Source organism: Cynocephalus volans, chromosome 6 (genome assembly GCF_027409185.1).
Source record: "Cynocephalus volans isolate mCynVol1 chromosome 6, mCynVol1.pri, whole genome shotgun sequence".
Lineage (NCBI taxonomy): Eukaryota > Metazoa > Chordata > Mammalia > Dermoptera > Cynocephalidae > Cynocephalus > Cynocephalus volans.
This window is the reverse complement of record NC_084465.1, coordinates 119322231-119347131: the sequence shown is the minus strand read 5'-3', so window position 1 is coordinate 119347131 and position 24901 is coordinate 119322231. Positions and strand designations below refer to the sequence as shown.

At 43.6% G+C, this 24901-nt stretch overlaps 1 protein-coding gene across 1 annotated transcript in view; it reads left to right on the top strand.

Annotated features, from left to right (window-relative positions):
• OTOA (otoancorin) overlaps positions 1-24901 on the top strand; it is an 85878-nt gene that overhangs the window by 21875 nt on the left and 39102 nt on the right. The window contains exons 9-17 of the mRNA XM_063100666.1: positions 150-253; positions 4296-4396; positions 6052-6191; positions 16256-16379; positions 18588-18803; positions 21129-21296; positions 22263-22403; positions 23951-24009; positions 24178-24295. Of these exons, the coding sequence (XP_062956736.1) occupies positions 150-253; positions 4296-4396; positions 6052-6191; positions 16256-16379; positions 18588-18803; positions 21129-21296; positions 22263-22403; positions 23951-24009; positions 24178-24295 (1171 nt within the window). The remainder of the gene's footprint in view (positions 1-149; positions 254-4295; positions 4397-6051; positions 6192-16255; positions 16380-18587; positions 18804-21128; positions 21297-22262; positions 22404-23950; positions 24010-24177; positions 24296-24901) is intronic.

The window sequence follows — 24901 nt, the reverse complement described above, 5'->3', positions numbered from 1 at the left end:
AGTGGAGAAATGGGAAAAGTAGTGACGTAGCAAGAGTGGGAAGGGTTTTTAACACAAGACAGCTTTGGGCACACTTGCTGCTTTGACTCCTCTTTAAGGCAGCCTCCACCTGTTTGTGATTAATTGATGCCTGTGTCTGTATCATTTAGATCTGCAGTGTTCAAAGATCTCTATGACCAAACCTCGGCTCATTCCCAGAGAGCACTGTACTCCTGGATGACTGGGATTTTACAGACATCCGCCAATGCCACTGGTGAGCTTGTGCTTCGAGGTGGGGGTCACTTTTGGGGAAATCCATCCTCAAAAAAGAGGTGCTTCGTCTCTGAAAACAGGCGTTTGATTTCATTGTCTTTTGTGGCTTTTATCCACCTACCCACGTTTAAAAAAGGGTTTGATGTGGCTTATGGAATGAAACATAAATCCTTTTTCATCAATACACTTTTCACACGTTGAAGTCTCTGAAATAAGGACGTACATGTCTCTCTTTTACAATCAGTGGCATGTCTGAGTTTTTTTTAGTGGAACGTAAATAATGGTGGCATCTTAGATTTGATCAGAGTCTTTAATATAGGGTTATGAGTTCAAAATCTGTATAGAAAATCTGTACTAAAGTAGGACAAGATCATTTTGTTAGAAAATCTAGGCAATAAAACCCAGAACTTGAACTCCAAGCTTCAAGGAAATAGGTCAGGATTCATTTATTTTATTTTTTATTTTTATTTTTTTGTCATTTTTGTGACCAGCCACACCGTGCTCAGCCAGTGAGTGCACCGGCCATCCTTATATAGGATCCGAACCCGCGGCGGGAGCACTGCTGCGCTCCCAGCGCCGCACTCTCCCAAGTGCGCCACGGGGTCGGCCCAGGATTCATTTATTTGACAGATGTTTATTAAAAGCCTACTTATGTCCTAAAGTAGTCAAATTCATAGAGACAGAAATGAGAATGGGGGCAGAGTTTCAATTTTGCAAGATGCAAAAAGTTCTGGATATGGACGGTTGCACAATGATGTGAATGTACTTCCTACAACTCAACTGTATAATTAAAAATGGTTAAAATGGTAAACTTTATGTGTATTTTACCACAATTGAAAAAAAAAAAAAAAAGAGAAAAAAATGGCTGTGTAGATTAGCAATACAAACAATTTCTCAGATAGCTTTAACTTGTTAAATGTTTAAGGCCAGTAATGCAAACAGAATAAACTTTTGAACACCTAAAAAGCCTACTACGTTTTTCAGCAACTGAGGACAGAGAGGAAAATAAAACAAAGTCTCTGCTTTCATGGGCCTATCGTTTTATTGTGGAAGGGTAGGAGGAGAAAATATTTTGTTTGTTCGGTGGCTGACCAGAATGGGGATCCAAACCTGTGACCTTGGTGTTAGGAGGCTGTGCTCCAACCAAGTGAGCTAACCGGCCAGCCCTGGAGGAGAAAATTAAAAATAAATATATAAATAAAAGGAAGAGAGCAAGAGAGAGGACTAAGAGCCTGATAGCAGCTATGAAGAAAATAAGATGAACACATGCCATGGAAAGGGTCACCACTTAAGACTAGAACAGGGCTTGGCAAACGTTTTCCATAAAAGGCCGTAGTAAATATTTTAGGCTTTGTGAGCTACAGTCTCTGTCTCAACCATTCAACTCTGAGTTTGCACCTTGAAGACAGCCATGGACAGTAGATGTGCAGGTGCTGCTGGGTCCCAATAAAACTCTATTTATGGACACCAATTAGAAATTCATATAATTTTCATTTGTCACCAAACATTATTTTTGTGTGCATTTCCCTGTCAACTGTTAAAAAATGTAAAACCATTCTTGGCTCACAGGCTGTAGAGAAACAGACGGTGGGCTGCCTTTGGCCCCTGGGCTGTAGTTTGCCAACTCCTGGACTAAGGAATCAGGGGAGACCTCTGGAGCGGGTGACATGTGAATTGAGACCTGAGTGAGGAGAGGGGATTGGTCATGTGAGGCTTTGTAGAAAGGGCGTTCCAGGCAGAGCGAGCAGTACCAAGGCCCTGAGGTGGGACAAGCTTGGTGTGTTGGGGAAACATAAAGGGAGCCCTGCAGGGTTGGGGTGTAAGGAATGCCAATCAATCTTTTTCCTGGAACTAAGCTCTGAGGTGTGTGTATAAGGAACATGAAACAGACAGGTGGTCATCAGTTTCCTGGGGTTTGGATTTCAGGACATACTCTGGGTCTCAAGTCACTCCCTGAGGCCTCAGACCCCTCCCCTAGAGAAGAGCTACTGTTGCTTGTTGGACCTATTTTTGGCACCAAACCATGGGAAATTGAGACCTCAGGGGGCTGACTTATGCAAATCCAGTGGCTGGGCATGCTCAGTAAAGGCCTAATATAGGCTTACTGTGACCCCAGTGACTGAGCATGCTCAGTGGAAGGGAGTTTATCTGTTGAATGACTTTTCCCACTAAGGGTGCTAAAGTGCACAGAATATTCTTGAATATATCTAGTGCATGTGATAGGATTTGACCAGTCAACATGCCCTAAAAGGAGTCCAACTGAGCATGTGAAAGATTCATGTTACATAACTGGGAACTACCCCCGCTTAATTGAGTATTCATCAGACAATATGAGTATGCATTAGATAGCAAACCTTTAAAAGCTGAATCCCAGGAGAAGGTGGGGCTGTTGCTTACTCTCCTGGAGCCAGCCCACCCTCTGCCTGTGGAGTGAGTGTTTTTTTCTTTTTGTATCACACTTAACTTTCAACATGCAGCTGCTCACTGTCTTGAGCCAGCCTGCACTCTGTACTAAACTTGAAGTGTGTGTTTCTTACTTTTGTGTTAGACTTGGAATTCCCTCTGCCTGGTGCTTAATTATGGCCTCACACTGAATCTGAATCTCACACTATGTTACCCTGAGAAAGTCACTCAACCTCTGGACTTCCCTGTCTTTATTGCCAGAGTTTAATGAGAGACAAACTTTCCTCCTAAAATTCCCATATGGTATGTTTCATTATTAAACAACGGTGAATTAAGATTAATTCTATTTGGACCTTAAATTTTTTTTTTTTTTTCTGTGAAGGTTCTTGAGGTAACTGGAAATACCTTGGCTGTTAAGAATATCCCAAGCTTTAGGATCATTGATCTGTAGAAATACAGTTTATTCTTAATAATTAGTTAAAGAATGATCAACTTAGCTTGGTCCATGGTGAATTTTGTGGTTCTCTCCTCAAAATTCTCTAGCCCTCTGGGGCCACCCTTTCTTCCAATAGTGAGGTCAACTGTCCAGAGTCTCCATCTAGGGGATCATAGGGAGTCTGCCTGTGCTCACACCATTTCTGACTCCTGGGTCGGAGGAGGCACCCCATATGTTCTTGTGAATCAGCCCGTGCAAAAGCTGACTTCTCCATCTCATTCGCACATCAATTGTCGCCCACGGCTTCTGCAACAGACCTTGTTGGCTGACTGACTGCACCCTGTAATGCTTGCCCCCATTTTTCATTTCCCCAAATGCTACCTATACAATGTCGTTGTGTGTAAAAGTCTTTTACTGAAGGATTGGTGTCAATGGCAGCCAATTCCAGCTCAGTAAAACTAGAAGTTGGCTCCTGGACATGATTGTTCTTAAAGTCCCACTGACATGTCACTGATGGAGAATTTCAAATGCCAGAACAGAGTGACAGAGCGAGTCCTCTGGGAATTCAGAGAGGCTAGGGAGACAAGAGAAAGCTTTAAGGAAGAGAAAATTTTAGTTTGAGCCCCATCTTTAAGGTAGAGGGCTGGCCACTTAGTTCACTTGGGAGAGCAGGGTGCTGCCAACACCAAGGTCAAGGGTTCAGATCTCTGAACGAACTGACCAGCTGAAAAAGGAAAAAAAAAAAAAAGAATTTGGAGAACATTTGGGGAAGTATGAGTACTTTGGTTCAAGTATAGTAATATGGTGATAATTAATAAGGCTGATAAACATTATTAGTGGTGGCAATAAAAGAGAGTTAAACATATTTCAAATTGCCAGATTATTTAATAATTAATTGAACTAAAAGTAAAACTATGCTTTGTGGTCTTAAGTATTAAGAAATAATCTGCATTTTTAACAAGTTCCCTGGTGATGCTGCTGCTGGTGGTGCAGGGACCACACTCTTAAGTGACAAAGTCTCAGGTGGCGGGCATCTGAGATCATGACCTGTGTGTCTCACAGGCTCTCTATAAATGGTTGTTGAATGATTAATGAATTAATGAATCCAAGAACGAGGTCCTGACATCAGAAGTGCTGTTGACTATCACATCCTAGTGTAAATGTTTTTGTTTATTTACCTATTTATTCTTTAATTTTTTTGTAGATGACTCTGTTTCATGGGTCAGCGCAGAAAACTTATGGATTTTGGGCAGATATATGGTTCACCTATCATTTGAAGAAATTATGAAAATTAGTCCTACAGAAGTAAGTTGAAAAATTACATTTATATGTCCCTATTACTAGTACACCTGGGGTAAGGTGTATTCTAAATCTCTTATGTTCTGTAAGCTAGCCAAGGTGCTCTGGAAATTGTATACCCATCTGAGAAAACTGTTGGAACAGGGCCTCAAGTGGTCAGTCATAGGATTGAGTCCTAGTGCAAAAGAGCTAAGAAAAGAAACAGAATTATGGACAGCTAAGATAGCTCTGATGTGAACAAACATGACATAAAGAGAAGGCTGGCTATGAACTGAAATCATTTAAGGGTATTTTTGTACTCGAGAAAGGCCAAGGACAATAGCTATAGAGTTTCTGGTCCTTGGAAGCCTGAAGCCCAAGCAAAAGCAACGTGGATTAATAGCTACTTCTATTTATGGCTACACCTATTAATAGCTACTTCAGCATGAGCAATGATTGGATTTTAAATCTAGAGTTTACAGGGGAGAAATGTCCATGTTCTAAGGTTACTTAACTCACTAGTCAACCTGTCTCTTTCCTTCTGATTTAACCCAATTACACTAAAATCACGTGGGCATTATGATTCTGGAATGCAGCCTCCAAAGAATGCTGCCAGTCTGGGGGCATTCATAATGAGTTTGGGGCTTACCTCCAAAATTTTAAAATCATGTGTGCCCTGACTTTCTCCTGGCCTGTGAGAGAACTGTTTGCATCAAATGACTGGCTTTGTACAAGGGCCAATTGAACCAACAATGTCTGGTTATTATGAATCTAGAGGCAGAACTAGGTCCCTCTCTTTTACCTAGGGGGCTGGGAGTATTTCAAACATCTTCCAATTTTTATAACCCTCAGTCCTAGGATTAACTACCCCCATTTACCCTGCCAATGTTGAGTAATTTTCAGGATGTAAATAAAGATTCAATTCTTAGGAAACTGGGCCCCTCGGGTGGGATTTCTAAGATCAGATGTGCATTTACAACTTTTCTTCATTATCTAAAAATGTAGAGAAGAGAGGGGAAGCCACAGAGTATCAACAACACTAAGAGGAAATTTTATTTGGACAAAGAGTATAATCCAGAAGGGAGTGACAACTTCATGAGTCCCTTTAGCAGAGAATTGTAGTGTGTTGAAAATGTAGAATGCAGAATCTGTTAGAAATACAAAGAGAAATGAATATGAGCCCTATGGCAGTAGACTACTTCAGGGTGACGTCCTTGGATATGTAGGCAAAAAGGGAACAGGAATATAGAGAATCTGAATGGTATATTTAATAAAGTTGAGACTTTGTATCTTATGAAGAGAACACATACTGTCTTCCACCACCCGAGGGAGAGCGTGGCTCATAAACTTAAAAACACACTCCTCTATTAAAAACAAATTCTGATTCTTCAAAGGAGACAATTTGTGGATGACATTCTCAATATAACAACTCTAGAAATAAATGTGCAAAGATTAGCTTAAAATAAGTCCAACCGCTCAGATATTAAAAAATAACACTTTCCTAAATAACAGTTGGGTTGAAGAGGAAATCAAAGCAGCAGTGACAAGCCATTAAGAAATCAATTACAAGAACTGGGTGTGTATCCAAGTGTCTGAGATGGGGCACAGGACAGACCATCAGGTTGGGGCCATGCTGGGTCACTCTTGCCCTTGTCACCGATCTTCCTGTCCTTGTTCACCAGATTGGGCTGTTTATCAGCTATGACAATGCCACCAAGCAGCTGGACACGGTTTATGACATCACACCTGAACTGGCCCAGGCGTTTCTGGAGAGGATCGGCTCTTCCAGCTTTGACATGAGGAATACTTCCACCATCCACAGGCAAGGGACGTGGGCTCTGGGCCTTCGGAGCTGTTCTCAAGATGCGATCTAAGCACCAGCTCCTCCGAGCAGCAAAAGACCCTGGGAGGGAAGGGAGTGGCTGGTCCCTCAATATTCCCACGTCTCTCTGTGCATGTGTGGGGAGGTGTCCCCAAGGAGTCATCGCCCTTTGAAGGGGTTATGAAGAGGGGAAGGAAGCAAATGATTCCTGAGCGTCTCCTGTGTGCCAGGCATGTTATGCAAATTTATCAAGTGCTAATCCCAGCTCCAAGCATGGAACAGAACATTTTGAATACTCAGGTCACTGTCCATTCCGAGGTAAATGCGTAATTTCCATTAGGTTGGGTCAAGTGTTAGGTGTGGGTCCCTCTATTTGAGAACCCTTTGTTTTCAGACTTTCAGCTGAGGAGCCCCTGGATGAGATCAGCTCTGAGGTAATTTCGTGATTTAGTAATACAATGATTGTAGCATAATCCTCTAGGAATCATTTTCAGTGGGGGAGAACCAGGAGCCTACACTCTGGGGGTGTCAAGCAGCGTTTGAATGTCAGGGGGAGGGACTGTGCAGTGGAGTAGGGTGGGGAGCCCTGGTCACGGCCTTCTCACCATCTCTCGGGGTCTTACTGTCCCGCTGCTCTCCCCGACCTCGCCATATTACCTGAAGTGTTTTCAAATGAGTCGCTTTAGAGAATGTATTCCTCTGAAATGATTATGTCTTCTTCCCCCATTCCTAATAATTTTCACTCATTAGCATGGGTCTCATTTTTCTATGGTTACACAAAAAATAGCCTTGTGGTTAAGAACATGGGACCTGGAGCCAGACTTCTTACCTAACCAAACTTGGGTCTGCCCACCTGTGTGCAGGTAAGCCAAGACACCAGGTTGCAGTAGGAAAATAGGTGTTTAATTACAAGGCCGAGGAATTAGAGCAGGGGCAGTCAGTGCTGAAGAAACTCGAGCTCCTCTCGGGCTTTCATTCATGGGTTTTTAAAGACAAAAATTAGGGGTGAGGTGCTGGAGCTCATGGATGTCTCTGATTGGTTGACTCTTGTGCAAGCCTCAGCATCTTCCCTAATCTTGATTTATTTCGGTTCTTGGCGTTGTCTTGTCTGGGTGCCAGTTGATCGGTGCGACTGTGTTCAGGTCACCCCAACCTCAAAATCTGCAAAAACAACTCATCTTTGTGTCAGTACTGTTACCTTTAAAGCAAAAGCAGAGGCAAGCACCTGGTGACTCAAAATCATTTTTGGCTACTGTTTAAATTATTATTACTTTATGCTTAACTGGCTACATTTTTAAAAAAAGATAACAGAACTTCTTTAAGCTAATCTTTACTCTGGTGCAAGTTTCCACATTTGTTTAAAGGCTGTGTACTTCACTGCTATAATGGCTAGGCTAACTACTAAATTGAGCAAAATACACATTTCTGATCCTCTAAAAGTTAAAGTCAAATTAAATCTATGGCTGTCAGTTTCATTGAGTTTAATCCAGGCTTTGCTGCTTACACATTGTGTGATATTGGCCACGTTACATCACCTTTCTGTGCCTCCATTTCCCCATCTGCAAAGTGGGAGATAAGAATCTGCCTGCTTCATTAAGGTCCTTGTAAGGATTAAGCACACCTGACACAGTAGGTGCTCAAGAAATATTCTTTTCTTTTAAAATTTATTTTTTAAATTGACAAATAAAAACTATGTATTTATGGTGTACAACATGATGTTTTGAAATATGTATACATTGTAGAATGGCTAAATCAAGCTGATTAACATACTCATTACCTCGCATACTTAATTTTTTTTGTGGTGATAAAACTTAAGAATCTACTGTCAGCAATTTTCAAGTGTACAATGCATTATTATTAACTGTAGTCACCGTGTGGTACAATAGATCTCCAGTACTTTTTCCTCCCTTCTAACCGAAACTTTATATCCTTGTAACCTGGTAACCACCGTTCTACTCTTTGCTTCCATGAGTTTGACTTTTTTAGATTCCACATAAGAGTATGCAGGTATAAAGTGAGATAATTTGTCTTTCTGTGCCCGGTTTATTTCCACTTAGCATACTGTCCTCTAAATTCATCCATGTTGTTGCAAATAACAAGATGTCCTTCTTGGTAAGGGCTGAATAGTATTCTGTCACGTAGCTGTACAACATTTCCTTTATCCATTCATTCATTGATGGACACTTAGGTTGATCTTGCCTATTGTGAAGCTATTCTTAATGTGGTTATTGATATTCAGGCTTCCTTTCCCCTGAGTCTTCTTTTCTCAGAGTTAAGCGGATCTCTTTTGCTCATCAGACACATTTCCAGTTCTTTCCCTGGACCTGGTTGTTCTCCTGTGGACATGTTTAAATGTGTCAATATCTTTCTGAGTGCATGGAGCCAGGATGATCGTGGTCAACCAGGTGGTCCAGCCATGCTGGGTTGAATAGTCTTCATTCTAACTCTAAGAACATTCATTAGTGTTAAGAAAATTCATTAGTGATTACATGCTTAGTGTCCAACAGGAAGCATGCTAGTCAGTCAGCATGCCTCTTCTCACTTAACTTTCAGTCAACCTCGTTCTGCGTTTATCGTATTTATTACGATGTGCTGTGATGAATAAAGCAAACTTCCCATTTATGAAAGGCTCAGAGAGGCAGGACTGCCCTGTCCAGTAGTACAGAGTGTACAACTGTGTGCAGCAGCCTTGCAGTGAAGTTGAGTAACTTGCTGCAGATCAAACATCTCATAGAGCTGGGCTTCAAATTCCCGTTGGCCTGAACCTATGCTCGTAACCACTAGATATATTGCTCTCAGTTAAACCAGGGTTCAAATCCCACCTCTGTCCCGACACTGTTTTGTCGCCTATTTCCCCCCTTCTGAAATCTTTTTTTTTTTTTTTTTAAATTTTATTTTGTCGATATACATTGTGGCTGATTATTGCTCCCCATCACCACAACCTCCCTCCCTTCTCCCTCCCCCCTCCCCCCCAACAATGTCCTTTCTGTTTGCTTGTCGTATCAACTTCAAATAATTGTGGTTGTTATATCTTCTTCCCCCGCCCCATTTGTGTGTGTGTGTGTGTGAATTTATATATTAATTTTTAGCTCCCACCAATAAGTGAGAACATGTGGTATTTCTCTTTCTGTGCCTGACTTGTTTCACTTAATATAATTCTCTCAAGGTCCATCCATGTTGTTGCAAATGGCAGTATTTCATTCGTTTTTATAGCTGAGTAGTATTCCATTGTGTAGATGTACCACATTTTCCGTATCCACTCATCCGATGATGGGCATTTGGGCTGGTTCCAACTCTTGGCTATTGTAAAGAGTGCTGCGATAAACATTGGGAAACAGGTATACCTTCGACTTGATGATTTCCATTCCTCTGGGTATATACCCAACAGTGGGATAGCTGGGTCGTATGGTAGATCTATCTGCAATTGTTTGAGGAACCTCCATACCATTTTCCATAGAGGCTGCACCATTTTGCAGTCCCACCAACAATGTATGAGAGTTCCTTTTTCTCCGCAGCCTCGCCAGCATTTATCGTTCAGAGTCTTTTGGATTTTAGCCATCCTAACTGGGGTTAGATGGTATCTCAATGTGGTTTTGATTTGCATTTCCTGGATGCTGAGTGATGTTGAGCATTTTTTCATATGTCTGTTGGCCATTTGTATATCTTCCTTAGAGAAATGCCTACTTAGCTCTTTTGCCCATTTTTTAATCGGGTTGTTTTCTTCTTGTACAGTTGTTTGAGTTCCTTATATATTCTGGATATTAATCCTTTGTCAGATATATATTTTGCAAATATTTTCTCCCACTCTGTTGGTTGTCTTTTAACTCTGTTAATTGTTTCTTTTGCTGTGCAGAAGCTTTTTAGTTTGATATAATCCCATTTGTTTATTTTTCCTTTGGTTGCCCGTGCTTTTGGGGTCGTATTCATGAAGTCTGTGCCCAGTCCTATTTCCTGAAGTGTTTCTCCTATGTTTTCTTTAAGAAGTTTTATTGTTTCAGGGTGTATATTTAAATCCTTAATCCATTTTGAGTTGATTTTAGTATACGGCGAGAGGTATGGATCTAGTTTCATTCTCCTGCATATGGATATCCAGTTATCCCAGCACCATTTGCTGAAGAGGCAGTCCCTTCGCCACTGAATAGGCTTGGTGCCTTTGTCAAAGATCAGCTGACAGTAAGTGTGTGGGTTGATTTCTGGATTCTCTATTCTATTCCATTGGTCAGTGTGTCTGTTTTTATGCCAGTACCATACTGTTTTGGTTATTATAGCTTTGTAGTATAGCTTAAAGTCCGGTAGTGTTATGCCTCCAGCTTTATTTTTTTTGCTCAGCATTGCTTTGGCTATGCGTGGTCTTTTATTGTTCCATATAAATGTCTGGATAGTTTTTTCCATTTCTGAGAAAAATGTCTTTGGAATTTTGATGGGGATTGCATTGAATTTGTATATCACTTTGGGTAGTATGGACATTTTCACTATGTTGATTCTTCCAATCCAAGAGCATGGGATATCTTTCCATCTTCTTGTATCCTCTCTAATTTCTCTCAGCAGTGGTTTGTAGTTCTCATTATAAAGATTTTTCACCTCCTTGGTTAACTCAATTCCTAAGTATTTTATTTTTTTGGTGGCTATTGTAAATGGGCAGGCTTTCTTGACTTCTCTTTCTGCATGTTCACTATTGGAGAAAAGAAATGCTACTGATTTTTGTGTGTTGATTTTGTATCCTGCTACTGTGCTGAAATCATTTATCAATTCCAACAGTTTTTTTGTAGAGGTTTTAGGCTGTTCGATATATAGGATCATGTCATCTGCAAACAGGGACAGTTTAACTTCATCTTTTCCAATCTGGATGCCCTTTATTTCCTTCTCTTCTCTGATTGCTCTGGCTAGTACTTCCAACACTATGTTGAATAAGAGTGGTGAGAGTGGGCATCCTTGTCTAGTTCCTGTTCTTAAAGGGAAAGCTTTCAGCTTTTCCCCATTCAGGATGATATTGGCTGTGGGTTTGGCATATATGGCTTTAATTATGTTGAGATACTTTCCCTCTATACCTAACTTATAGAGGGTCTTTGTCATGAATGAGTGCTGAACTTTATCAAATGCTTTTTCAGCATCTATAGAGATGATCATATGGTCCTTGTGTTTGAGTTTATTAATATGGTGTATCACATTTATTGATTTGCGTATGTTGAACCAACCTTGCATCCCTGGGATAAATCCCACTTGATCGTGATGAATAATTTTACGTATGTGTTGCTGTATTCTGTTTGCTAGTAATTTAGTGAGGATTTTTGCATCTATATTCATCAAGGATATTGGCCTGTAGTTTTCTTTTTTGGTTATATCTTTACCTGGTTTTGGTATCAGGATGATGTTTGCTTCATAGAATGAGTTTGGGAGATTTGCGTCCGTTTCAATCTTTTGGAATAGTTTGTAAAGAATCGGTGTCAATTCCTGTTTGAATGTTTGGTAAAATTCTGCTGTGAATCCATTTGGTCCTGGGCTTTTCTTTGTTGGGAGCCTACTGATAACAGCTTCAATCTCCTTTATTGTTATTGGTCTGTTCAAATTTTCTACGTCTTCACGGTTCAGTTTTGGGAGCTTGTGTGTGTCCAGAAATTTATCCATTTCCTCCAGATTTTCAAATTTGTTGGCGTATAGTTGTTTATAGTAGTCTCAAATGATTCCTTGTATTTCAGATGAATCAGTTGTAATATCGCCTTTTTCATTTCTAATTTTGGTTATTTGAGTCTTCTCTCTTCTTTTTTTTGTTAGCCATGCTAATGGTTTGTCAATTTTATTTATCTTTTCAAAAAACCAACTTTTTGATTCGTTGATCTTTTGAATTGTTTTTTGGTTTTCAATTTCATTCAGTTCTGCTCTGATCTTATTGATTTCTTTCCGTCTGCTAACTTTAGGTTTGGATTGTTCTTGTTTTTCTAATTCTTTAAGGTGAAGTGTTAGGTTGTTCACTTGCCATCTTTCTATTCTTCTGAAGTGAGCGTTTGATGTGATAAATTTTCCCCTCAATACTGCTTTTGCAGTATCCCACAGGTTTTGGTATGATGTATCATTGTTTTCATTAGTTTCAATAAATTTTTTGATTTCCTGCTTGATTTCTTCTTGGACCCATATGTCATTAAGTAGAATGCTGTTTAATTTCCATGTGTTTGTATATTTTCCAGAGTTTCGTTTGTTATTAATTTCTAGTTTTAATCCATTGTGGTCTGAGAAGATACATGGGATAATTCCAATTTTTTTGAATTTATTGAGACTTGATTTGTGACCTAATATGTGATCTATCCTGGAGAATGATCCATGTGCTGCTGAGAAGAATGAATATTCTGAGGTTGTTGGGTGGAATGTTCTGTAGATATCTGCCAATTCCAATTTGTCTAGAGTATTGTTTAGATCTTGTGTTTCTCTACTGATTCTTTGCCTAGATGATCTGTCTAATATTGATAGTGGGGTGTTCAGGTCCCCTGCTATTATGGTATTAGTGTCTATTTCCTTCTTTAGGTCTAATAGAGTTTGTTTTATAAATCTGGCTGCTCCAACATTGGGTGCATACATATTTATGATTGTTATGTCTTCTTGATGGATCAGTCCTTTTATCATTAAGTAGTGTCCCTCATTGTCTCTTTTTATGGTTTTTAGTTTAAAGTCTATTTTGTCAGATATAAGAATAGCTACTCCAGCTCGTTTTTCTTTTCTGTTTGCATGGTAAATCTTTTTCCATCCTTTCACTCTTAGTCTGTGTGAATCTTTATGGGTGAGGTGGGTCTCTTGTAGGCAGCATATAGTTGGGTCCTGCTTTTTGATCCAGTCAGCCAGTCTGTGTCTTTTAATTGGGGAATTTAAGCCTTTTACATTAAGAGTTGTTATTGAAAGGTGTTGATTTATTCCTAGCATTTTATTGGTTGTTTGGTTATCTTAGGTGTCTTTTGTTCCTTGCTTTCTGATTTACCGTTTGTTTTCTGTGTTTGTTGGTTCCTTAGGTTGTGGATAGTGTTTTTGTTAGCTTGTTTTCTCTTCATGAATGCCATTTTTATTATACTAGCGGGTTTAGATTTTTCTTGGGTTTTTATGGCAGTGGTAGTTATTTTTCAGGAACCAAACCCAGTACTCCCTTGAGGATTTCTTGTAAGGGTGGTCTTGTGGTAGTGAACTCCCGTAGTTTTTGTTTGTCAGAGAAATATACTATTTGCCCCTCGTTTTGGAAGGATAGCCTTGCAGGGTAGAGTATTCTTGGCTGGCAATCTTTGTCTTTTAGTATTTTGAAAATATCATCCCATTCCTTTCTAGCTTTTAGGGTTTGTGATGAAAAGTCTGATGTTAACCTGATTGGGGCTCCCTTATAGGTGATTTGACGCTTCTCTCTTGCAGCTTTTAAGATTCTCTCTTTATCTCTGAGTTTTGCCAATTTGACTATGACATGTCTTGGAGAAGGCCTTTTTGGGTTGAATACATTCGGAGATCGTTGAGCTTCCTGGATCTGAAGATCTGTGACTTTTCCTATACCTGGGAAGTTTTCCGTCACTATTTTGTTGAATATGTTTTCAATGGAATCTCCATTTTCCTCCCCTTCTGGAATACCCATTACTCGGATATTTGATCGCTTATGGTTGTCTGATATCTCTCTCAGATTTTCTTCAATGTCCTTGATTCTTTTTTCTTTCTTTTTGTCTGCTTGTGTTATTTCAAACAGCCCATCTTCAAGTTCAGAGGTTCTCTCTTCAACTTCGACAAGCCTGCTGGTTAAACTCTCCGTTGTGTTTTTTATTTCGTTGAATAACTTCTTCAGTTCAGCAAGTTCTGCTACATTTTTTTTCAGGGCATTGATTTCCTTGTACATTTCCTCTTTCAGATCCTGTATACTTTTGCTCATTTCATCATGATGTCTAGCTGAGTTTTCTTGTATCTCATTCAGTTTCCTTAGAATTATCACTCGAAATTCCTTGTCAGTCATTTCAAGGGCTTCTTGTTCTATAGGATCTAGAGTTTGAGATTTATTAACTTTTGGTGGTGTACTTTCTTGATTTTTTGTATTTCTGGTATCTTTTTTTTGGTGTTTATTCATTGTGGCCGGGGGTTTCACAGTTCACCGGTTTAAGACTAATGACTAACTAGGATGTTGCTGTGGTTGCCAATTTGGTATGGCTCCCTCCGTGACTGCTCAGTTGGCCTCTAGTGTCTTGTGTGTGTGGTTGCCTCGGGTCTTGGGCTTCTCCGGGGATCCACCTTTCTGGTCAGCTTGGACTCTGCTGGGCTGGTGGATCACGTACCACAGGGTGTGTGATCTCTGTTGAGCTTTCACTTCCCGTGCAGGACTTCTCCCTGTTCCGTGTGCTCTGGCCCAGGCTCTTAGATCGTGCAGTGGCGACCCCACTGGGTGTGTGGTTTCTGTCGAGTCTCCGCCTCCCTGGCCGCACGTCTCCCCACTCTGTGCACACTGTGCTGGGCTGGGGCGTGTCTTCTCTACCCCTCGTCTATCAGCTGGGCCTTCAAGACCCTGCTCGGCACCGCCTCGCCCAGGAAGTCTACCAGGTTTCTGCTGGGCACAGACGACCGGTCTCTCTAGATGCCTTTGTAGCACTATGTAGATCTTTCTCGGGTCTTGTTCACCTTTGTATCCCCCCAGTATAAACCGAGACTAGCGCCCACCTGCAGCCAGGTCTCCAGCCGGTTCAAGCGGACCTGGGAGCTCTCCTACCACACTATTCCCAACCAGAAATTCGTTAGGCTTTTTTCCAAACTGGTGGCCGCAGAGATGGTGTCTGCCTCCCAGTAACAGGGAGTTTACCTGGGGCCGGAGTCCAGGGTATGGTGGAGTGACGGGTACTACCTTGCCCTCCCGACACCGGCCCGGGACACCCCTGCCACCAGCCCCGCCAGAGAACCGCGGAGGGAGTTGGAGCCGAGGCCTGTCCGCAGGCTCCGGAAAGCCCGGCGCCAGGCCAGCAAGTGGGAGGGCTCAGTGATGGCCGAGCAGGGCGGAGCTGCCTGCACCTGGGAAAATGGAGGTAGCACCGGGTGGTGAGTGGCCTGGTGGTGCAGGTGGGAGCCGCGTGGGCATCCACCCCCCGAACAGAGCTGTGCCAGGGATCACTCACAGTGCTGTGCCAGGTCGGGTGCTCGCTCTCTGTCTCTGGTTTGCCGCCTTTCCCAGTTCTCGGCCGCTGCCGCCTCGGGCTGTTCAGTCGCGGCGCGGCTCGGGCGCTCCCAGGAATCTTCTTTAATGCCGGCCTGAAACCTCGAATCCTGAATAGGGCAGCTGGCCGCCTTCAGCGCGGTCCCGGCCTCCGGGATCCTGGCTGCATCCACAGCAGCGCTGGCGCTGTGTTCCCTGTTTCGAGACTCGCTTTTGCAGCTAAGAAACAGTTCTTTTCCTGCTCCACACTTCAAAGCTGTTGCCTGTAAATGAGGCAGCCTCTCCTGCCGGGGGGCAAAGTGGCGGTCACCCCCCACGACCAGTCAGCAGCAGCAGTCCTCCCTTAAGAGATGGCGAGAGGAAGGTCCATAAGTTTCCGGGCTGCCTGAGGCCCAGTGGCCACCTTTTTCACCTCAGCTACTCCGCGCCAGCTGCCGCAGCCGCTGCCATCTTGAAACCCCCCCCCCTTCTGAAATCTTTGCAACACCTGGGTGTGTAGGTAGGAAGGAATCCTGGAAATAGATCTCTGCCTCAGAGAGTCCCTTGGGGTGGACAAAGCCCTTATCTCCATGTGGAAAATGGGGAGTATCCTAACTCAGCACCATTCTCTCCTTATGCCCTTTACCCATCCCAGGAGGAGAGATGGCATATTTGGATGGATCTAGGTTTAAGTGCCAGCTCCACAACTTGCCTTGGACATGTTACTTGATCTCTTTGAGTCTCAGTTTGTCCTTCTATGAAATGGGCCTAATGAGAGAGCCTACCTTGTAGGGTTGTCGTAATGAGATAATCCAGGTGAAGGGCTCAGCACAATGCATGCTATGATCATGACTCTACTTGCTTGGACTGGGTAGGTAGTGTGGTTGTGGTCCCCAGCTCTGAGCCCTCCCCCAGTGTCCCTTATCTTCTTGCACAGGTTGGGGCTGCTGGTTTGTTTCTATGATGACCTGGAGCTGCTGGATGCTGCTGTGGCCCAAGTCCTCCTTCACCAGATGATAAAGTGCGGCCACCTGAGGGGCTTCCAGGCTGGCGTTCAGAAGGTACAGATCAGGGTGCAAGGCCCTGATGCCTCTGCCTCAGTTTCACCAGCCAGAGAAACGGGAAGAACAGCCTCACCTGGCTTTTGAGAGAAAACAAACAGTGTTAATCAGGATCTAAGTCCAGCTGCAGCAGGTGGTACCTCAAACATTGGCATGAGCTTAACATAGGAAGAAACGACAAAAAGCAGCATAAGGAAAAGCTTGGATGTATAAAAATTCGATCAGAGCAGCCATCTCAAACCTAAATGTGCAGATGGATCACCTGGGGATCCTAAATGCAGATTCTGATTCAGGAGGTCTGGGTGGGGCCTGTGACGCTGCACTTCTAACAAGCTTCCAGGTGACGCTGAAGCTGCCGGTCTGTCCAGCATGTCTGGAATAGCAGGAGATTAAGCAGTGGTTTTCACACCCACCTCTGCATTGGTAACACCCTGCCAGGCTCTACCCCAGAGATTCTGATGTTACTGCTCTGGGGTGTGGCCTGGGTGTGGTATGTTTTTTAAAGCTCCTCAGGTGATTCCAATATAGCCAGAATTGAGAACACTGGATTGGTGGGTTTTTGTGAGTTCCTAGACCAGGGTTCTAGATAAATTAGCAAACTCATACTGTCTCTCATTTTTCCTCCCACCCCCATCTCTCTCTTCATTCTTCCATTCAAGTCTCAGTTCTGCCCTGCTCCCCTTCACTTCTTTTGGTCTCATTTTTTTTTTTTTAATTGAAAAGATAATGTGAGACCAATATTGAAGAAAATCTTGGTCAAGCCATCAATAATCCCACAGCAGTTTTCCACACATAACCATAACATCTCCAGTCACGTCTGGCATTTGACATTGTGGTCATCTGTCTTAGTCAATGCATACTTTGTTTTCAAGGAAAAGAATCCCCCTTAAGCAAGCTCAAGCAAAAATAAAAATAAATGTATTTTAAGGCCACAAGGGTAGCTGTGGCAGCCCTGACCAGGAAGAAAGTCAAATATAATTAGAGAGGTGGGATGCTGCGAAAGGGTTCATCTACCTCTGTGCTTTGGGATCATCTAGCTGAGTGCTTCTGAAACCTAAGCATGCATCAGAGTCACCGGGAGGGCTTGCTGAAATACAGATTACTGGCCCACGCCCCGTCTCTGCTTCCGCAGGCCTGAGATTGGGCCTGAGAATTTGCATTTCTAAGTTCCCAGGTGATGCTGCTACTGCTGGTCTAGAACCACACTCAGAACCATCACTCTAGTCCACCCCTTCCTTTTCCATGTGGGGAAACTGAGCTCTAGGGGAGAGTAGTTGCTGAATTGAGAGAACCCAGGTACCGAGACAGCTGTTTCTTTTACTGCACTCTGCTGTCCCCCTGTGGCCATTTCAATATTGCCGGAAAGGTTGTGTGCACCGTCTGGAATGAAAAGTGTATTGTTTGTATGAATTCAGGTGTTGAAACATGAACCCCTCCCCACCTTTTTTTGTGTGTGCAGAGGTCACTTTACAGTAGGCGAGTTTTTCACCTTTCTTACTGGAAGCAGTTGGGGGACACACTTGACTGTAACTAGGCAGGCATATTGTAATAAAATACTTATGGAAGTGACCATAGAAATGTGAAACACGTACAAGACATAATTTCAAGTGAAAAATGTAAAACAGAAAATTGTGCTCCCATTCTTATTACAACTCTGTACAAACTACATACTGTCTCTATATTTATAAAGGCTGAAGAAGTCTCAGAAGCATATACACGCAATTGCTAACTATAGTTATTTTTATGAGGTAGGATTTTTAGGAGGCTTTACTTTCTTGTACTGTTGAGAGTTATTTTTACACAGATTATATATTACCGTGAAAAAGGCCTTGGATATTTCATAAAAGAAAAACAGCCATATATATGGACATAGAGTTTAAGGTCACAAAAGGAAAATAGATATGACCAGGGCGTGGTGGAGTTGTAAGGGAACAAAGTTTTCTTCTGCCATGCTTTCAGGTTGACATAATAACAAAGTAATATTTAAGTGAAGCACAAAGTGAATTTGTGGCATGTTAAAGCCAAAGCCAGAGGAGGTGCTCTCAGTGGAGCATGGTGGGAGTCTCTCTCCTCCTCATCCCTGGGCGCAGAGGCTTTGATGGGGCAGTGTAGGGAGGGTGTTGTGGGGCCTTAGCACCCCAGCATGTAGTCAGAGGGAGCCACCACCCTTTTTCCATTGACCCTCATCTCGGGCTGCTCTCCTTCCAGCTCAAAGCCGACCTCCTGGACATTGCCATAGAGAACCAGACCCTCAATGAGACACTGGGATCTTTGTCGGATGCAGTTGTGGGTTTGACCTACAGTCAGCTGGAGTCCCTGTCCCCTGAGGCTGTGCACGGTGCCATTTCCACCCTCAACCAGGTCTCTGGTTGGGCCAAGAGCCAGGTCATCATCTTGTCTGCCAAATTCTTGGCCCACGAGAAGGTCAGTCGGAGGGTTTTTTCTGGTGGCTGGCCGGTATGGGGATCCAAACCCTTGACCTTGGTGTTACACCAGCCAGCCAAGTTGGTGCTTTTAACTCTTCTTTAGTGCCCAGATACCCAAGGGCCGGTGTATGAGATGGTCTTCAAAAAGTTCATGGAAAGATTTGTATTATCTTTTAATTCCATTTCTCTGCAAACGTTTTGAAGTGCTCTCATATTAGTTGACTACCTCCCAAAGATGCCACCTTGGGGGATAGGGTTTCAACATATGAATTTTGGGGGGACACAAACATTCAGTCCCTGACAGCCAGTAATACGCACACAGCAGCGCAACCAATTAGTGAGAAGATGTGCTGAGGAGGACTATGTACATCCTTGCTCTGCCATTTACCAGGTGTGTGACAGGTGGCAATTTGCTTTAATTCACTTTGCCTCAGTGTCCCTATTTGTAAGATGGGGATGACAATAGCGCCCACCTCACGGCATTGCTGCAAAGATTATGTGAGTTGCTGCACGTAAAGAAGTTGGACTATCAGGTGATGATAGAGTATGAGCTCACTGGGCGTTAGCTATCACTGAGGTGTCAATCAATGCATGGGATCCACTCCAGGATGTTCTTGCTGCTAACACACCCCTCATGCTGGGATCAGGCTATTTTATTCCAGTCCTATTTTATTCAGGCATGCAGAGAGGGAACTGTCACTGTGGAAGGTCCTGTTTAGAGGGGACAGGAGCCTTAGTCCATGTTCTAACTGCTTGCAGGGTGGGAAATAGAACTTCTTCCTGGGGGAATTAGTCTTTTAGTGCTGGACCAGTTGAAAGGGCTCTAGAGACTTGAGTCCTAAGCATTTTGGCGTCCCACTCTTCCAGTTCATACTCACAGCCATTTCCCAGGATGCAGACTGGCTCATGAGGATTGGATTGGGACCAATTCCAGCATGACAGTAACAACAAACATATATTAAGCGCCTCCTATGTGCCAGGTTCTGTTCTAAGTGAGTTAATCATTTAAGCTCCCCAACAACCTATGGGGGCAGCCGTGCTGTGATCTTCGTTTTCCAGTTTATTCATGTGAGGCATAGAACATGTGAGGGGATTGCCAAGGCCACATAAATGAGACACCGCTGAGACTGAACCCAGGACATCTGGCTCAGAGCCTTCTTGCTTAATTCCCGTGCTGTGTCCATCAGGGCGCCATGACCACTGTGCACCCATTCTCACTTTCTGCTGAAGGATAAGCCCATTCATCTTGTCCCTTTCGTTTGAAGGCTTTGAAGACCTTCCCTGTTTCTGGACCTTGATTGGCGCCCCGTGGGTCCACCTTGACAGTTCTTCGTGAATTTGATTTTAGGGATCTGAGGGAGACTGTTTAGTTCCCTCCCAGCCCTGGACCAAGTGCTTTGTCTCTTCCCTAGTATCCAACTCTTCTGCTGAGGGTGGGACAGGCAACTTTTCCTAAGAAGCCAAGAGCTCAGAAGGTCTTGCCTTCTTTGGGGGCAGTAACAGACTATCCATTCTACAGGGAATAACTAAAGGAAACCACTCAACTGTCTTTTTGTGGAGCCATGGCATGTGGCTCACTGATCATATGGAAAACCATCTAGCATCTTCACTCGAAAGGAGGGAAAATAACCCCAAACATAACTTCCCATAGGACAGCCAGCTCCAATCATATGTGCAATAAAATATCAGGCTTTTATCCTGAAACCTTTATTTCAACTTAAATCTTCTACGTGCAAGTACATGAGAGTGAAGCTTTGGTGTTTCAGATGCCTGTCAGGTAACATGAATGGGAAGTGGGCCGCCTCAAAGTGCAGTAAGCGGAGAGGGGCTGGGTAAACTGAGAGCCCCTGACTCGCCTAAAGAGGTAGCTGTTGCTCAGTTCTTGCCAATTTTTGCTAGGTGGGAATTTGGGCCCAGCATTGCCTGATGTTCAGATTTTTTTTTTTTAAATAGAAACTCAAATCTGGAGGTTTTTTTGGGAGTTCTTCCCATTAAACAATTTAATTTAAAAATTAAAAACAATTTTTAAGTGTGGTCCATTAGTTCAAATTATACACAAAAAATGCCATTGCTGGGCTATGGCTTATGGCTTTTTGATATTTGTACTATGGCCTTGGATAGCATCATGATTCCCCCAGCAGAACATTAATCACGTGTCTTGTGTTTTGATATTTAACTCTCTTTCCTGATAGGAGGAAGGAGCGCCTGTGAAGGTCACAGCTGTCTTGCTCACCATTGTGCCATAAGGTGTCGCCCATCCTGATACCTGGCATGCACACTGGTTTAGAGCAGAGCTTCACTCTGGTGGTCGGTCCTCTCCCAGGTGCTGTCCTTCTACAATGTCAGCCAGATGGGTGTGCTGCTGGCTGGGGTTGGCACCCAGGCTTTCTATGGCATGGATCGGAAGGACATCTCACAGGTCCTAAGAAGCTCTCTCTCCCAGCACGTGTCTGATTTGTCACCTGCCCAGCAGCATGGTATCCTCAGCAAGGTGAGAAGACGGTGTTTGGTCCTCAGCCATGTGGCTCACAGAGGACGTGGTTTGGGGTTTTAGGAGTGGGCTGTGCCTTTGGGCCATTATTCAGGGCTGGAATTATCTTAACCTTTGGTGTGTGGGGCTGTTCTGAAGCTGGGAAATGCCTTCTCCTGAGGACTTACTGCTCCTCGCTTCCGGACAGAGCCCCTTTCATCATGCTATAATTCTTTCCAGACCACATTGCTCTTCCTTCCCTGTCTAATCTGGGAGACTTTTCTTAAACCAGGCTTCTTGATCTAATAACATTTTAAAAGTTTGTTTTTCAAATCTAAACATGAATCCTGAAGTCTTCAGAGTGCTTCTGAAAGCTCCTTCCATGGTTCAAAGTCATGTCCAAATTCCTTTCTCACTTGGCAGGGAGTCTTTTGGGCATCGTACTCTATCAGACCTGCTATGTCTAGTGGCTAAATCTGCTAAGACACCAAACCTAAGGAGTTTGGTCTAAAACACCAACACCTTGCAGATAGCAGTAGTGGATATGGTTAAAATAATGAGTGTGGGTTTTCGAATAAGACAGACTTGGGCTTGGATCTCACTGACTGCCTGTCAAGCAATCATTTTTTTTTTTTTTTTTTTTTTTTTTTTTTTTTTTTTTTTTTAAAAGATGACCGGTAAGGGGATCTTAACCCTTGACTTGGTGTTGTCAGCACCACGCTCAGCCAGTGAGCGAACCGGCCATCCGTATATGGGATCCGAACCCGTGGCCTTGGTGTTATCAGCACCACACTCTCCCGAGTGAGCCACGGGCCGGCCCAAAGCAATCATTTGTTAAGTCTCAGTTTTCTTACCTGGGAAATGGGGGTAATGATAGTCCCTACTTCACAGGGCTGCTGAGCGGATCTGATGGGATGTATTGCCCGTGGAGCAAAGCTCAATGCACCTTTTACAAAGTTGTTATTATGTTTCTTCTCACTTTGGCAGATGATCAAGGCAGGAGATACTGCCTCTGGCATTGTGGAGATACAAGGGGCTTTCTTTAAGGAAGTGTCTCTCTTTGATTTACGGAGGGAACCCGGGTTCAACTCTACAGTCCTGAAGGAAAAGGAGCTTCGGAGCAGCCAGGTATGATGATGATGCCCACAATCCATTCCGTATTTCTGAATATCTGTGTTGTGGGAGTGGTCTATTTTAAAGTTAATTTGGTAAAAGAAATTTATTTTTGTGTGATTAAAGACAGGAGGCAGAATAGCGTAGTGTTACAAAGTTAGACAAGACCTGAGTGTGAATTGTGACTCCCATTTATGTATTAGGTTTGGAGAAGCTACTCCTCCTTACATGGCCTCAGTTGTCTCATGTGCAAAATGGGGATAATTTCTCATGAGGATCAGTGATGTGTGCCACGTGGCACGTGGGCAGTGTGCTATAAACATGGGTGGTGATTCGCTGTATTATTAAATGCTGCCAGCTCCGAGGCCTCTTGGGGCGGATGGTGCCATTGAGGCTGATGCTTTAGAACTTTCTCTGACTTCCTTTTCATTCAGTCACCAAATGTTTATCTAGCACCTACCAACATGTGCCAGGTACTGTTCACGGTGCTGAGAATGCAGACGTGAACATAACAAACAAAAATCCCTGTCTGATCTGGGGGTTCTCGCTCAGGGTCTCTCACAAGGTTGGATGAGGTTCCAGTGATCTACATTGCTGTGCAACAAACCACCTCCAAATTTAGTGGCAGTAGCAATCATTTTATTTTGGAAAATACATCCTGCTGCAGATGACTTCAAGATACCTTTGTCTCAGCAACTGAGTTCTGGAATTGCCATTTCCTGAGATGGAGAAGGCTGTGGGAGGGTCCCAGACCCTGACCCTGTGCCCATGGAAATATCTGGGGCCATATGCAGAGTGTCCAGGACTGCCCTCCATGGCTGCTCCTTTGGCCTGCGCCTTTATGCTACTGTAAGGCTCTCTGCTGCCACGTGACAGATGCTGCCACCTGACGCTACCTCATAATTTATTCTGTTTGGAGAATTATGTTCAAAGTTTCAGAATCTATAAAATAGACTAATGTCATACTTGATCGCATCTGCAAATTAGATATTCTGTGAAATTACGTTCCTTAAAACAAATGAGTCCCCTGCTTCCTGTGCATTGTTCTCCTGGAGTGCTCATCTGGGAGGGTTTTGGGGAGTGCCTGCGGCGAGCAGGAGTTACTTTATTGGTGGTGCTTGCTAGCTCGTCCTGGTCTGCTCGTCTGTCCCTTCCACTTTTGCTCTCCAGGATGCCTGGTGCTCAGGAACTAGCAGGTGGGCAGGGCATGTAAATGGGGGTTACAGAGGGGCCTCAATGGGCCAGTGAAGCACAGCTTTGTAAAGCATGGGAATAACATCCTACCCTGCTGCCCAACGACTTTCTCCTTCCTCATTCGCCCCTTGGAGTTTGGGGAATCACCTGCAGTGTGAGAGCATGGGCTCTGGAATTAACCTGACACCAGTTCAAATCATGACTCTGCCACTTAGCAGTTGTATGGTCCTGGCTAAGTAACATAGTTTGGGAAACCTCCACTTCCCCACCTGTAAAATGGGATTGCAGAGTGCCTTCCCCACTTGGCCTTACAATGCTGGGCACACAAGGAGGCTCCATCAGCGCTGTCAGTCATTCTCTTCCCTCAGGCCCTGTTCCTGTACGAGCTTCTGTCAAAGACAACCAGAAGGCCCGAGGAGCTTCTGAGGTAGGAGATGTGACTCACCCTGGGGGCTCCAGAGACCCTTTGGAGCAGAGGAACTGAATTTCCCAGGAGGGAGGGTTGCACGGTCACGTCTGCAGCTGTGTCACATCAAATCTGCCTTCTCTTGCTCTTTCTGTCCTCTCTCTTCCCACCCCCTTGTTTCATTTCTAGCGCTGGGCAACTGGTCAAAGGCGTGACGTGCTCGGACATTGATGCCATGAGCGCTGACTCCTTCTGGGCCCATTTCCAGTATTTTGAGAACAATCTCTCCCTGCTTTCACCGTATCAGGTACCAATGAAGCATTTCCCTGCTTCTAATTCCCTCTCCCCACCTGATTGACTGTGGCGTCTAAAGATACTTATGCCAGAATTATTCAGATGCAAGTGATGACTTGGGGCCAGATAGTGAACCAGGTGTTCTCTAGTTTCTTTTTAAAAAGCTCCAGATATGCACATCTCTACAGCCAAAGTTTCAACAGGCTATTCCATGCTCACATTTGAGCCTTAAAATATATTTGCAAGGTATACCATTTGTGTTCAGAATTATGTTCTCTGGGGACTAACATTCCTTATCTAACATTCCTGCCCTCTCAAGGGGTAGCTGTGAAGGGGAACAATACTCTAAAAGCATTTTCTTTTGCTTTCAAAACTTCGTTTTCCAAATGGTTATGGAGACTCTAACCCTTTGGTGAGACCAGAGGTAGTAACTGACTTCACAGATGGGGGCCCCACTCCCAGAGTTTCCCATATGGTAGGTGAGGAATGGAGCATGAGAATTTGCATTTCTGATCAGTTCCTTGGTGAGAACTATTGAGCTATATTAAAAGTCCTGCCCAGGTGTGGAAGCCAAAAACTGAGCAGATGGATGGAGGTCAGACCCGCTTTCAGGAAGACC